The following is a 12,963-nucleotide window of genomic DNA, read 5'->3' as shown; positions in this document are numbered from 1 at the left end:
TGTTATGTTTTGTGTGGCCAAGCTTGGGAAGACCCCGGGCTGGTGGGACAGGAGGAGGTGAGCTGGAGGGATGGAAAAGCTGCAGAGGGCTGCGTGCTGGGTCCGGGGGCTTGCATGCTTGGCAGTGGAGAGCCACGGAGGGTGCAGGGCAGGCAGTGACTGCTGCAGGCACTGTATGGGCATCTTGCACTGCAAGAGATGAGGGACACCATGGAATCCAGGGCTCACATGTGCAGGCGAGTTGGGCTGGACCTCAGCCTGAGGGCCTAACACTTTTGGTTAGCAAGGGGGATAGATGCTCAAGGTGACAAGAGGACAGCCATCCTTTGTCACCCTGTCACTGCGTGTCCAGGTCTCTGCTAGGCACTCCCTATTTGAGGCAAACTTAGTTTTGTTTTTTTAAATTATTTATTTACTTTTGGTTGCATTGGGTCTTCCTCGTTGCGCACGGGTTTTCTCTAGTTGCGGTGAGCGGGGCGGAGGGGGCGGCTACTCTTTGCTGCGGTGCGCGGGCTTCTCATTGCCGTGGCTTCTCTTGTTGCAGAGCACGGGCTCTAGGCGTGCGGGCTTCTGTAGTTGTGGCATCGAGGGCTCAGTAGTTATGGCGCATGGGCTTCGTTGCTCCGCAGCACGTGGGATCTACCCGGACCAGGGCTTGAACCCGTGTCCCCTGCATTGGTAGGCGGATTCTTAACCGCTGCGCCACCAAGGAAGTTCCCACACTTAGCTTTTGGTCTTTGTGACAACACTACGGTGTGAGCTTCGCCGTGAGAGCTTCGCCGGGTTGGACAAGGAAGAAACCAAGTTCCAGGATGAGAGAGGGTCGTGCACCTGGTGGGCGCTGTGAGGTCAGCAACAATATTTTTCATGATTATTAAAACGCTCTTGGCTAAAATAGCAGCTATGAATCTCCTGAAGCAGGCCGTGGCACCCCGCCCCCTGTGCTCCATCCCCCTCCTCCGGGGCCCCCTCCCCAAGGCGCCCCGCAGCACTCCACCCTCCCTCCGCGCCAACCCTGTTCTCCTTTGCCGGTAAACGGCTGCAAGCGCCGCGAGGCTGGGCGGGGTCGCGCAGGAGGGCGGGGCCCGGGTGGGCGGGGCGGGGCTTCCTCGACGCCCTGTGCGTCGTCCTGGCACCGCCTTCGCGCTCCGTCTCCGCCAGGCGAGGGCCGCGGCGCAGTTGCCGGGAACCTCTGCGGGGCGGCGGCGGCGTTTCCGGGGAGCCGGTTGGCGGGCGGACCCGGCTCTTGTGCGGGGCGGAAGTGGGCGGCTGCGGTCCGAGGGGATCCGCGCTGCGGGCGGAATCTGGCCGAGCTGGAGGGCGCCGGGGAGCGGAGCTCGGGCGGCCCCCGAGGCCCGGGCGAGCGGACAGCTGCGGGGCCTGCGGCGAGCGCGGCGGTGCCCGGGGAGCGCGGAGGAGATGGGGCGCCGAGCCGGATTGGGGCCGGGGCGTCGGCCATGTTCGCGGGGCTGCAGGACCTGGGCGTGGCCAACGGCGAGGACCTGAAGGAGACGCTGACCAACTGCACCGAGCCGCTCAAAGCCATCGAGCAGTTCCAGGTGGAGCCAGGTGGAGGAGGGGCCGGGTGGAGAGGCCGAGCGTCTGGGTGTGAGTCCGGCGTGGGGCGAGGTCGCGTGGGAAAGCGGGCAGATTTCTCTCCCTCCCGATCGCTGCGTCTTTTCCCCGGGCTGGAGGAACCAAGTGTGCTGAGTTGAGACTACGTCGACGGATATCTGAGTGGTCTCCAATTTTTGCAGTTACAGCCAGCGCGGCTGGGAACATCCTTGTCCCTGCCTCCTTGTGTACTCAGGGCATCCGGAGTGCCTGGCCAGACGGGGCTGTGGCTGAGGTTTCTCTTGTCGCCCGAAGAGTCAAATCGAGCTCTGCTTCTTTAGACAGAAAATGGCGTGCTGCTGCCCTCCCTGCAGTCGGCCTTGCCCTTCTTGGACCTGCATGGGACGCCCCGACTGGAATTCCACCAGTCAGTGTTTGATGAGCTTCGGGACAAGCTGCTGGAGCGCGTGTCAGCCATTGCCACAGAGGGGAAGGCCGAGGAGAGGTAAGTGGGCGGTGAGATGGGCAGCCCCCTCCCCAGCTCGGGAACTGAATGTGCCCCGGTGGCTACACATCCCTACTGAAAAAGGGGCCGCCTGTGCACATCACCCACCGGTCTGGGGACAGGCAGGGAGCTGCTTCCGACTTGGTCCTGGGCTGCTCCCTCAGTGCTGAGAGTCCTTCCAGGTACAAGAAACTCGAGGACCTTCTGGAGAAGAGCTTTTCTCTGGTGAAGATGCCATCTCTGCAGCCAGTGGTGATGTGCGTCATGAAACACTTGCCCAAGGGTAACAGCCGCAGGACCAGCTTGCCCTGGGGAGGTTTCCTGAGCTGCCTGCCTCAGGAACAGCAGCTCCGGAGCACGTTCCCCACGCTGGCTTCTCCCTGAGCCGAGCGCGCATTGACTGAACCTTGGCACGAGCTCTGGGGCGTGGCACCCTTTCTGGGAAAAAGCTGTTTGTGGGCAGCACAGCTCCTGCCCCGTCAGAGCCTGGGGGGCCAGTCACGGGTGCCGCTGTCAGTTGGGGCTGGGCTGGCTGTGGCCTCTGCTGTGGGGGGCTGAGGCCTGCCGGCTTGTCTTGAGGGAGACCCCTGGGGCACAGGTGCCGCTCACAGGTGGGCTCCGGGGTCACGTAGGTTCCTGAGAAGAAGCTGAAGCTGGTGATGGCCGACAAGGAGCTGTACCGGGCCTGCGCCGTGGAGGTGAAGCGGCAGATCTGGCAGGACAACCAGGCGCTCTTTGGCGACGAGGTCTCCCCGCTGCTGAAACAGTACATCGTGGAAAAGGAGAGCGCGCTCTTCAGCACGGAGCTCTCCGTCCTGCACAACTTCTTCAGCCCTTCCCCCAAGACCAGACGCCAGGGCGAGGTGAGGCCGGGCGGGGATGTGTGCAGGGCCTCTCCCGTGAAGCCTGGCTTGTCTGCTTCTAGAAGGCTGGGCTCGGATGTGGGGCTGGCAAGGGGCATTGCAGCACTGCGCCTGGGTGTGGGTCTCTGGTCTTTTCTGCGTACTTTGAGCTCGGCAGCTTAGCCGGCCTCTTCAGCTAAGCTCTCTGTGTCTTCTTTCAGCCCTGGGAGTTTTTCTCTGTTTCTGTGTTTGATTCATTCCTTGCTTCAACAAATGCTTTTTTTTTTTTTTTTTAAATAAACGTATTTATTTATTTACGGCCCTGTTAGGTTTTCGTTGCTGTGCGCAGCTTTTCTCTAGTTGTGACGAGCGGGGGCTACTTTTCGTCGCTGTGCGCAGGCTTCTCATTGTCGTGGTTTCTGTTGTTGCGGAGCACGGGCTATAGGCGCACAGGCTTCAGTATTTGTGGTACACGGGCTCCGTAGTTGTGGCTAGTGGGCTCTAGGAGTGGAAGCTCAGTAGTTGTGGCGCACGGGCTTAGTTACTCTGCGGCGTGTGGGATCTTCCTGGACCAGGGCTCGAACCCGGGTCTCCTGCGTTGGCAGGCGGATTCTTAACTGCTGCGCCACCAGGGAAGCCCAACAAATGCTTTTAGGGTGCTGACTCACTGCCCTGGCCCCTGGACCCTTCAGTGACCCCTGGGGTACTGGGGCACCTGCCTGGGGGTACTGCAGGCTCGTGTGGGGCGGACCCTATGCAGTAGGTGTCACATTTTGGTCCCTGAGAGCTCCGGGGGTAGAGGAAGGCTGTGGAGACGGCGGGGGGGGGGGGGGGGGGGGGGGGGCGGTGCACAGAGCGTTGGGGGGGTGGGGCGGGGCTGGAGGCCACCGTGGACACTTTGACCTTTCCTGGTGAGGTGGGGGTCCCTGGCCCGGCTCCAGGATGACCCCTCAACCTGGGAGGGAGGTGATGGTACGAGGCCAAACGTTGGCCGAGGAGCGTTTGAGGTTTCGCCGTGTTCTTTCACCGCCAGCCTTCTCACCTGGGGTTTTGTGTGTGTGGCCTGAGGTGGGGCCTCACCTAATGTTTTCTCTCAGATGTTGGGCTGGTGCTTGCAGCACCACTTCCTGGACAGGCCGCTGAGTGTGTCAGAGCCCTGCCTGCATTGCCTCCCCTTTCGTTTGGGGGAACCTGGCCTTGGGCCGTGGTCCTGCCCCTTCTTCACTCTCCCCTCCAGGCCAAGGGTCCGCCTTGGAGTCCTGCCAGTGTAAAGGGAGAGCGCGGTGGCAGATGACACGTTGCCCCGCCGTCCTCAGGTGGGTTAGGCCTTGGGGCTGTGGTTCTGTGCCCAGTAGGCCAGGCCGTGGTCAGGCTGGAGTGCGCGCCTGTCTCCGTGTTAGAGGTGTCGCTACGTCGGTGCCGAGACTCGGGTGATGTTCTATGCTTGCCCCACTTGTCGGGGTACCAAGGCCTGCTGGTGGGTCCTCGGCAGGGGCCCTAAGGTGGGCTGCCGTCCCTGCTGACCTCCCCACTCGCTGCGTGCAGGCTGTTGGGCTGCCTTGGTGTCTGTCACCCCAGGTGGCCCCGTGCATCCTTACGGCCAGTGTGCCCCAAGCAGGCCCCGTCCTGTCGGCTGCCGCCTTGGCAGGAGCCTCCCAAATAGGGGCAGGGTGCGGAGGGGGGTGGCGGCGGCCGCCGGGAGAAGGCGGGAGTGGGGTGGCTGCGGCAGGGCCTTGAGCAGACGCTGAGCGTGGCGGTGCCGCCCATCCTCATCTGGGCCCGAGTCCCCCACGCCACCGGCTGCCCCGCCCACCGACTCTGGTGGAGTCTGGGACCCGGGCTGACGGCCTCTCAGAGGAGCCGCAGGGCGTGATGGGTTCGCTTCCTTAAAGACAAGAAACGTCGCCACCCAGCACAAGTTGACGTTCTGTGAGAGAGGAAGCTTAGCGCCCCAGGCTCGTGGCGTGTGCGAGGCCTGCCGGTGTCCTGGCAGGTGGTGCAGAGGCTGACCCGGATGGTGGGCCGCAACGTGAAGCTGTACGACATGGTCCTGCAGTTCCTGCGCACGCTCTTCCTGCGTACCCGCAACGTGCACTACTGCACGCTGCGAGCCGAGCTGCTCATGTCCCTGCACGACCTGGACGTCGGCGACATCTGCTCCGTGGACCCCTGCCACAAGGTGGGCACCGCCCCGCCCTCGCTGCTCTCCCCCTCGGCTTCTCTTTCCCCTCCCCTTGGATGTGGCTCCGCCCTAGCCCCTGTGCCACCTCTGCCCACCCGGCTGGGGGACCGTGATGTCCCCTGGACGTCTGACCCAGAGCCAGCTGCGCCCCGCCCCCTCCGGTCCTTCCGGGGCCTCTGGCCCTCCCCTGCCCCAGAGCCCTCGGGGGCTGCTCACTGGTGAGCTCTGTGTTCAGCAACAGGGCTGTCTGCACTGCCCTTGTCCTGGCATAGGTGCCGTGCGGCCCCAGACGGCGTCCCTTCCCGGGGGCTTCGCAGTGTCACGCTCTGAGCTGGCACTGCCCCCCGCACAATGGGGGCCCTGGAGGGGCCCGTGCGGCCCCAGACGGCGTCCCTTCCCGGGGGCTTCGCAGCACAGTGGGGGCCCTGGAGGAGCCCATTTCAGAACAAAACGCCCGCTTTGCCTTTTCTTGCACCACCTGGCCTGTGGGGATGTGGGCACTTGGGCCTGTTTCCTCCGTGCTGTCCCATTCCTGGGGGCGAGCCACGCCTCGGCGACTCGAGGTGGGGGTCCCGACGTTCGCCCAAGGCTCAGGAAAGCTCAGGCGGCCAGTGCTGCCTGGAGGCTGCGGTCTCTGGCCGAGTCCTGACCACGCCTCCTCCCCGCAGTTCACATGGTGCCTGGACGCTTGCATCCGAGAGCGCTTCGTGGACAGCAAGAGGGCCCGGGAGCTGCAGGGCTTCCTTGATGGAGTGAAGAAGGGGCAGGAGCAGGTCCTGGGGTGAGGGTCGGCCTTGTGCCGGGTCCTGTCCACGGGCGTCCGGATGAGCGTGCTGTGGCCGCAGTCGGGAGCGGCCGTCTCTTCCAGTACATTTTAGGAGGACTGGTTGGCGCCCGTGCCCACGGCTGAGAGGCTCGGCTGCTGGGGTGAGGCCATCGCCGTCCCAGGCGAGCTGGGCGCCCGGGCTGGGGCTCTGGTGTCTGCAGCCACGTGGGGCCTGCCTGTGAGCTGAGAGGCCCGCCGCACCCGGAGGTGGGGGGGGTCTGGCTCCCGGCAGGGCCCTCTCTGGGTGGGCTCCGCCTGGCCTCCTGTCTCAGCTCCTCGTTCCTGGAATTGTCTCTGTGGGAACCTGATTGAATTTATGGAGTCCGGGTCAGGTTCTCAACCAGGACTGGGCCTTAATTCTTTAAAAAACCATTTGATGCTTCAGTTTGTTAAGTAAGTTAAGGGCAAGTTACGAACCACGAGCTTGTGGAAGGCGGTCCTGGGCGGCGTGGCCATTGTCCACGCCGAAGGGCCGTCTCCTCGGGTCAGTGGCTTGGTGGGCCGGGAGCGCCCCTCACTGGCGCCGCGGGCGCGCCCTCACAGGGACCTGTCCATGATCCTGTGCGACCCCTTCGCCATCAACACCTTGTCGCTGAGCACAGTCAGGCACCTGCAGGAGCTGGTGGGCCAGGAGCTGCTGCCCAGGGTGAGTGCACCCGGCTGGCCACGGGCTGCCTTCTGGGGGACGCGTGGGTGTGGGGAGAGCGCACACACCCGCCAGGTGGAGGGCACGTGCAGCCAGAGCCCCTGGCTGAGTGCGGTCCGGGCGGGAAGCTCAGGTGAGCACGGCCAAGGCCTGCATCTCCCTGCAGGACAGCCCGGATCTCCTCCTGCTGCTCCGGCTGCTGGCGCTGGGCCAGGGGGCATGGGACATGATCGACAGCCAGGTCTTCAAGGAACCCAAGATGGTAACGGGGTCAGGCGGGCTCCTTCCCGCTGCCTTCTCAAGGGGCTGTGGGGTGGGGTTTGGGGAGGTGGGGAGGAGGACGGGCCCCAGGCCCACGTCCGGGAGGATGAACGGAGGAAGGGGGCCGAGGGGCAGGGACGGTGCAGGACAGCTCTCGGGCCTCTGCCCCAGGAGGTGGAGCTGGTCACCAGGTTCCTGCCCACGCTCATGTCCTTTGTGGTGGACGACCACGCCTTCAACGTGGATCAGAAGCTCCCGGCCGAGGAGAAGGCCCCAGTCTCATACCCGAGCGCGCTGCCAGAGACTTTCACCAAGTACGGGCTGCGGGCACTGGGCGGGAGGGCCTTCCCCTCGGGCTCCCTCGGGGCTGACGGTGCTCGGACGCAGGTTCCTGCAGGAGCAGCGCGTGGCCTGCGAGGTGGGGCTGTACTACGTGCTGCACATCACCAAGCAGAGGAACAAGAACGCGCTCCTGCGCCTGCTCCCGGGTCTCGGTGAGTCACGTGGGAGGCGGGGCCCAGCCGCGTCCTCCCGCCGCAGCCCACGTTTGCGAAGAGCCACCTTAATCTTCTTCTAAGGGGCGAGAGGTGTGGAGCCCCTCAAGTCCTCAGACCATTGAGAGAGCCCCGCCTCCGCGGTGGTGAAGAGGCCGCTTCCCCCCCGAGTCTTGCTCTGCCTGGGGTGCGGGGTGCAAGGCAGGAAGACGTGGGAGGGATCTGAGTGGACCCCTTCAAGGGTAAGGGAGCGCCCGGCCGGCCCGCCGCGCACGACAGGCCCGGGGCCTCTGCTGGCCCGGTCCTGGTCCCGTCTGAGGCATTGCGGCTTCCCGGGGAGGATCTCACGCTTCACTGTCTTGACAGTGGTGCGTGCTGTTTCCCGACGTTTCCACGTGGAGGAAGCGGCCCATTGTGGGTATTAGTTTCTACCCAGCCACCACCTAACTGATCAACAGGAACTTATTCTTACGGTTCTGGGGGTCAGAAGTCTGCAGTGAGTCTCCCGGGGCTGGAGTCAGGTGTGGGTAGGGCTGGCTTCTCCTGGGGCTCCAGGGAGAAGCCCCTTCTTGTCTCCTCCAGCTTCCGGGAGCCGCGTCCTTGGCTCCTGGCCCCTTCAGTTCATCTGTCCAGCTTCTCCCGTCCTCCTGTCTCTGGCTTTGACTCCCACTTCCCGCCTTCCTCTTCCAAGGACCCGCGATCAGCGTGGGCCCACCCGGGGCGTGCAGGACCATCTTCCGTCTCGGGGCCCGGTGCCCCTCAGGTGGCGCGTTCACAGGCTTCTGCGTCAGCGTGTGGCGATCCCAGGGGCGACGGCTTGTCTGTCTGTTTCGGGGGCTTCCAGGAGCACAGTCATAAGGAACTTGGATTTGCCTCATTCTTTCTACTCACTTTTGAACTCCTGTATCTTTTTTGTTTAATCGTGTCTGTAGACACAGGATGTCCTGCGAGGCGGGAGCATCAGTGTCTCCCAGCCACGAGCTGCCGCCTGGGGGGCTGGGGTGCAGGTCTTCAATCACGTTCAGGGAGAGCGATCTCGTTCTTTGGTGTAACTGGTAGGTTCTAGTAAGAAAGAATGTTGGTTTTTAAAGTTCTTTACTTTTAAACTTTTTTCGGTGGGAGTTTTTGATGAAACCCAAGTAAAGAGTACAGGATTGTGAAGGCCGGTGCCCATCGCCCACCTGCACGGGGCTCCGCGGGTGGCTGCCGCCCCGTCCCTCAGCGGTCTGTACGTAAACCCGGCAGACTGGCTTGGCACGATGCAGCAGGTGTCTCTACAGGAGACAGACTCGTAAAAACCACGACCTTGGCACGTGGTTGGTTGGGGTCCAGGTCCCGACGGTGGCCACGTTGCCCCGGTTGTCATATAACATTTTTGTGCGGATGGTCCGTGCAAGTCAGGAGTCAAACAAGGGCTTCCCTTCACCTGGCTTCTCCGGCTGACTCTCAGGTCTTGTGGTCTGTAGGGCTACGTGGGGTTTGCTGGGGAACCAGGGCGTTTGTTCCCCGGTCGGGACTCTGCTGGCAGCGTCCCTTGGTGCAGTGACCGTGTGCTCGCCTGAGTGTCCTGTAACCGGCCGCGAGGCCAGCCGAGTCCCCGGTCAGCTGTGCAGCAGGAGTGCACCCCGCGCGCGTCCGGTGGGGTCGCGTCTCCCGCCGCGTTAGGGGCTCGGTGGCTGGGGTCGCGTCGGCGTTTCTGTCTCAGCTGCTGTGCCTGCCCGCGTGCGCTCGGTGGTGTTGCCGGTGATCGCTGCGATCGGTTGGTAGTTACTCTTGCCATCTCTCTCTTCTGAGGTTCGATGGCCGTGGCTTCAAAAAAAGAAGGCCCGTTTGCTCCGTTCTCTGTCCTCTAGAGCCCGTGGTCCGGTAGGCCTGCCGGGCCAGCCCTCGGCACTTCTGTGTCTCCTCTCGCTACCGGCCCGTTCAGCTTTCCCTCTGCTGGAGTCCACTTCATCCTAAGCCCCTTGGCCGCCGGGCAGAGCCACCCGTGACGGGCTCTCGTCCCCTCCCCACCCTTGCTCTGGAGCCCCGCCCCCACCGTCTGCTTCCCCTGTCCAGGCCCAGGTTCTGGCCCTCAGGCCTGGGTCGGGGAGGTGGGTGTTGGGCGAGCTGTGCGACACCTGCTGTGCTTGCAGTGGAGACCTTCAGCGATCTGGCGTTCGGGGACATCTTCCTGCACCTGCTCACGGGCAACCTGGCGCTGTTGGCGGACGAGTTTGCCCTGGAGGACTTCTGCAGCAGCCTCTTCGACGGCTTTCTCCTCACCGCCTCCCCGAGGTGCCCGTCCTCTCGGTCCACATCTCAGTCGGGGGCGCCGGGCGCAGCTGGCGGGGGGGGGGGAGGGCGGCTCTGCAGCCGCCTGCAGCCCAGCATGGCCTCTTCCAGGAAGGAGAATGTGCAGCGGCACGTGCTGCGGCTCCTCCTCCACCTGCACCACCGGGTGGCCCCATCCAAGCTGGAGGCCCTGCAGAAGGCGCTGGAGCCCACGGGCCAGGTGGGTGCCCTCCCCTGCCCCGCCCCGCCCCGGCTGGCTGGCGTGCGTGCGTGTGTGTGTGTGTGTGTGAGAGAGAGAGAGAGAGAGAGAGAGAGAGAGAGAGACATAATGGGAGAGGGAGAGGGAGAGAGGAGAGAGATCTGTGTGCACACGCTCTGGGCCTGCCCCGAAGCCACGCGCTTCCCCCCACAGAGTGGAGAGGCGGTGAAGGAGCTGTATTCCCAGCTCGGTGAGAAGCTGGAGCAGCTGGACCGGAGGAAGCCCAGCCCGGCCCAGGCCACAGAGACCCCAGCCCTGGAGCTGCCCCTCCCCAGCGTGCCCGCCCCAGCTGTACTCTGAGGCTCCGCCTGGGGCTGCTCGGGTGGGCAGGGCCCCCGTGGGGTCCCTGGTCAGCCAGGGGAAGAGGCTCCCCTGTGCCTGTGAGAGCAGGAGCCCGTCTCTCCTGGAGGTGGACTGACTGTTCCTGGGACTGGGGGTGGGCTGGGCGGAGACCCCGGGGACTGCACCTCAGCCTCCCCTGGAACTTGGTCCTGGGAGGTGTGTGCCTCCTGCATGAATGGGCCCCGGGCGGCTCCCTGGAGCACAGGCCTGCCGCAGGTCTGCTGCCCCCCGCCCGGCCCTCGCACTCCCACGCCGTGGAAAGCTGCTTACTTGTTCCTCCTCGCGTGTGGGTTTCCACTGCTGTCAGGCAGACAGGCAGTAGTTGGCATTAGGAAAAGGACACCCGTTTTCCAAGGGGCGGGGGGGGGCGGGGGGGGCAGGGTCCGAGGCCTGAGGGGGAGAGGGCGGGCCGGCAGGGTTGGCGCCCGATTGGCAGAACCGTGGAGTTTGCTGGGGGCGGGGGTCTGCAGGTGGAGCCCAGCTCTCCAAGGAGCTCCTCCCCTGTTGACAGTCCCGTGTAGCACATGGGGGAGGAGAGCCCGGGCTCCCCTGCTGCCTCGATTTACCCTCCGAGCAGCGTCCTCAGCCAGGTGAGGGTCTGCTGCTGTTCATAGTGAGACTTTCACTTTTGTAAATAAAAGGCGTTTTGGTAAATCCAGCAGACGAGCTGTTTCTGTGAGCGTCCAGGGTTGGTTGCAGTGCAGGCTGGCCAGCACTTTCCTGGCGCCTTTCTCCGTGGGCACAGCCTGGATGCCCGGCCCCGTCCGGGACAGCAGCTGTGGATGGTGAGGCCTGGGCCTGGCTGCGCTCGGGGCCAAAAGACTCGACACGGTCAGCCCTGGGTGGGCCTCAGTGCCCATCACCAGTGCTGACAGGTTGCCGAGGGGCAGGCTGTGTGGAGGTCACTGTGACCTTGACAGGTGCGGCTCTGCAGGTGTCGGGGAGGCATTGGTAGAGATGGTGACTGAGGAAAGCAAAGACCCGGGGGTGTGGGCGTCAGCAGTCGGGAGGAGCCCGGTGTTCGTGCGCTGATGGGAGTGACAAGGGATGAAAAGTGGATGGGGCTTCGGGGGACGGCTGGGGTGTCACCGAGTGGGGGAGGGGGCAGCGCCAGGCCCAGGTGGGCCCCGCGGGAGCGGGCGCCTTCCCAGGGAGGAGGCGGGGACCGCCTTCCAGCTGCCGCTTTTCCTCCGGGAGCCAGGGGGTCCTGGGCTGGGAGGCAGGATGGGGCAGAGGTGGGGCCCCGAGGCGAGGATGAGGAAGGAGCTGGGCCGGGGGAGGAGCAAGTGCCCGCACGGGGCCCGCGTGACCCCCCCCCCTGAGGCTCACGGTCAAGGGGGACAGAGACCAGTCGGCGAGGCCAAGCTCCTCCAGCCCGGACCAAGGGACCGGGGACCAGAGGCCCCCCGGTGGGCGGGGCTCATCAGGGGGAGGGCGTGAGCTGCAAGGACGGACGGGGTGGGGGTGAGGGCTGCAGCGACGCAGAGCCCCAGGTGGGCCGGTGGGAGGGGGCAGCTGAGCTCAGGGACCCTCTGGGGCTGCGAGGGAGGCGGGAAACCTGAGGCTGGACCGGGCAGGGCTGCGGGGAGGCTGGGGGGCGGGAGGTCTGCTCAGAGGAAGGGAGCGTCCACACGGGAATTCGGGGAGGAGGGAGCATGTGTGTGGTGCGGGCCCTGCCCACCTCCAGGCCAGCAGTTTGGGAACCTCCGAGCCCACACTGGGCTGGTGGAGGGGTCTGCAGAGACCAGCTTGAAGTTGTGGACCTGAATTCGGGGCTGGGGACAGGGCTGGACAGGGCACGGGCTGGAGGGAGGGGTGGGAGGGCATCATACGGGCGTGGTGGGCTCGGTCCTGAAGGGTAGGGACAGGTGGGGCCCCCTTCACCCCTGGAGATGGGGGAGAAGGTACAGAGGAGGCGGGTCTTGGTGCAGGGCTCAGGCTGGGGGCAGGCCCTCTGAGGCATGACTTTCTTGACTCCTGCCACACCCCACGTCCCGGCCCCCACCTCACCCAGTGCTGGGGCTCTGGAGCCCAGCAGGTTTGGGACCAGCATCTTGCGGAAGCAGCCGCCAGCCAGCGCCCCGCCCCCACCCCTGGGCACCTGTTCCTGCGTCTGCCTGTCAGGGCCCCCTGGGGTTCTGTGTCAGAAGAAGCTGGGAGACTGTAGAAAGCCTGAAGACGCCAAAGGACCCCACCCTCATACCGGGGCCGTGGGGCACCAGCAGAGACCTGGACAGATATCCTTCCGTCCTGGTTCCAGGAAGGCCTGGGCAGGGGCCACATGGTGGGTGAGGCCCGAGGGGTCCCTAAGCACCTGGCCCAGCACAGAGAGGGGCAGCGGGTCTCGGGGAGCCAGGCCCGCAGCTGGAGAGGAGGAAGCGGAGAAGCAGTGGTTTCTCAGTGATCCTGCCAGAGGGCATCGGACACACGTGGACAGGCAGGAGCCCCATATTCTGGGGAGGACGGGAACCCCCAAGCCCATGAGTGACTTCTCCCTGATGCAGGTTGGACAGGGAGGTGGAGGGAAGCTAGGAAGTGGGGAGGGATGGCACGCTCGGCAGAGGGACCCGTGTGGGCCGAAGTGTGGAGGATGAGGGACAGGGAGGCTGGAGGATGGGGGGCTCAGGACTGCCGGCGCCCGCGGGACACAGTTGAGCTCGGGGCCAGGACTGGTCTGGGGGCATTACTGGTTAGCAGACCCGCTCCAGAGGGGAGGGTCATCCAGATAGGCCAGTCTCCACAGAGATGGGAACGGGGGTGGGGGCAGGGCCACTTGAA

The 12,963-nt window shown here is 64.9% G+C and overlaps 1 protein-coding gene across 7 annotated transcripts; it reads left to right on the top strand.

Annotated features, from left to right (window-relative positions):
* The first annotated feature begins 1,152 nt into the window (after window positions 1-1,152).
* On the top strand, window positions 1,153-10,843 carry NELFB (negative elongation factor complex member B). 7 transcript variants are annotated; one of them, XM_032635265.1, is made up of 13 exons: window positions 1,153-1,559; window positions 1,896-2,059; window positions 2,242-2,342; window positions 2,693-2,922; window positions 4,895-5,080; window positions 5,752-5,864; window positions 6,453-6,555; window positions 6,722-6,817; window positions 6,988-7,130; window positions 7,204-7,310; window positions 9,446-9,587; window positions 9,696-9,804; window positions 9,997-10,843. In XM_032635265.1, the coding sequence occupies exons 1-13, from the start codon at window positions 1,458-1,460 to the stop codon at window positions 10,141-10,143; spliced, it is 1,743 nt and encodes a 580-aa protein (XP_032491156.1). In that variant the 5' UTR covers window positions 1,153-1,457; the 3' UTR covers window positions 10,144-10,843. The 7 variants fall into 7 exon arrangements, 5 of the variants coding, with proteins under 5 accessions (XP_032491156.1, XP_032491161.1, XP_032491160.1 ...); XM_032635267.1 differs by having other exon boundaries at window positions 1,431-1,569; XM_032635266.1 differs by having other exon boundaries at window positions 1,468-1,608.
* The last annotated feature ends 2,120 nt before the right edge of the window (window positions 10,844-12,963 follow it).

Source organism: Phocoena sinus, chromosome 6, assembly GCF_008692025.1.
Source record: "Phocoena sinus isolate mPhoSin1 chromosome 6, mPhoSin1.pri, whole genome shotgun sequence".
Taxonomy (NCBI): domain Eukaryota; kingdom Metazoa; phylum Chordata; class Mammalia; order Artiodactyla; family Phocoenidae; genus Phocoena; species Phocoena sinus.
The sequence above is the reverse complement of the archived record's forward strand: the minus strand, read 5'-3'. Positions and strand labels throughout refer to the sequence as shown.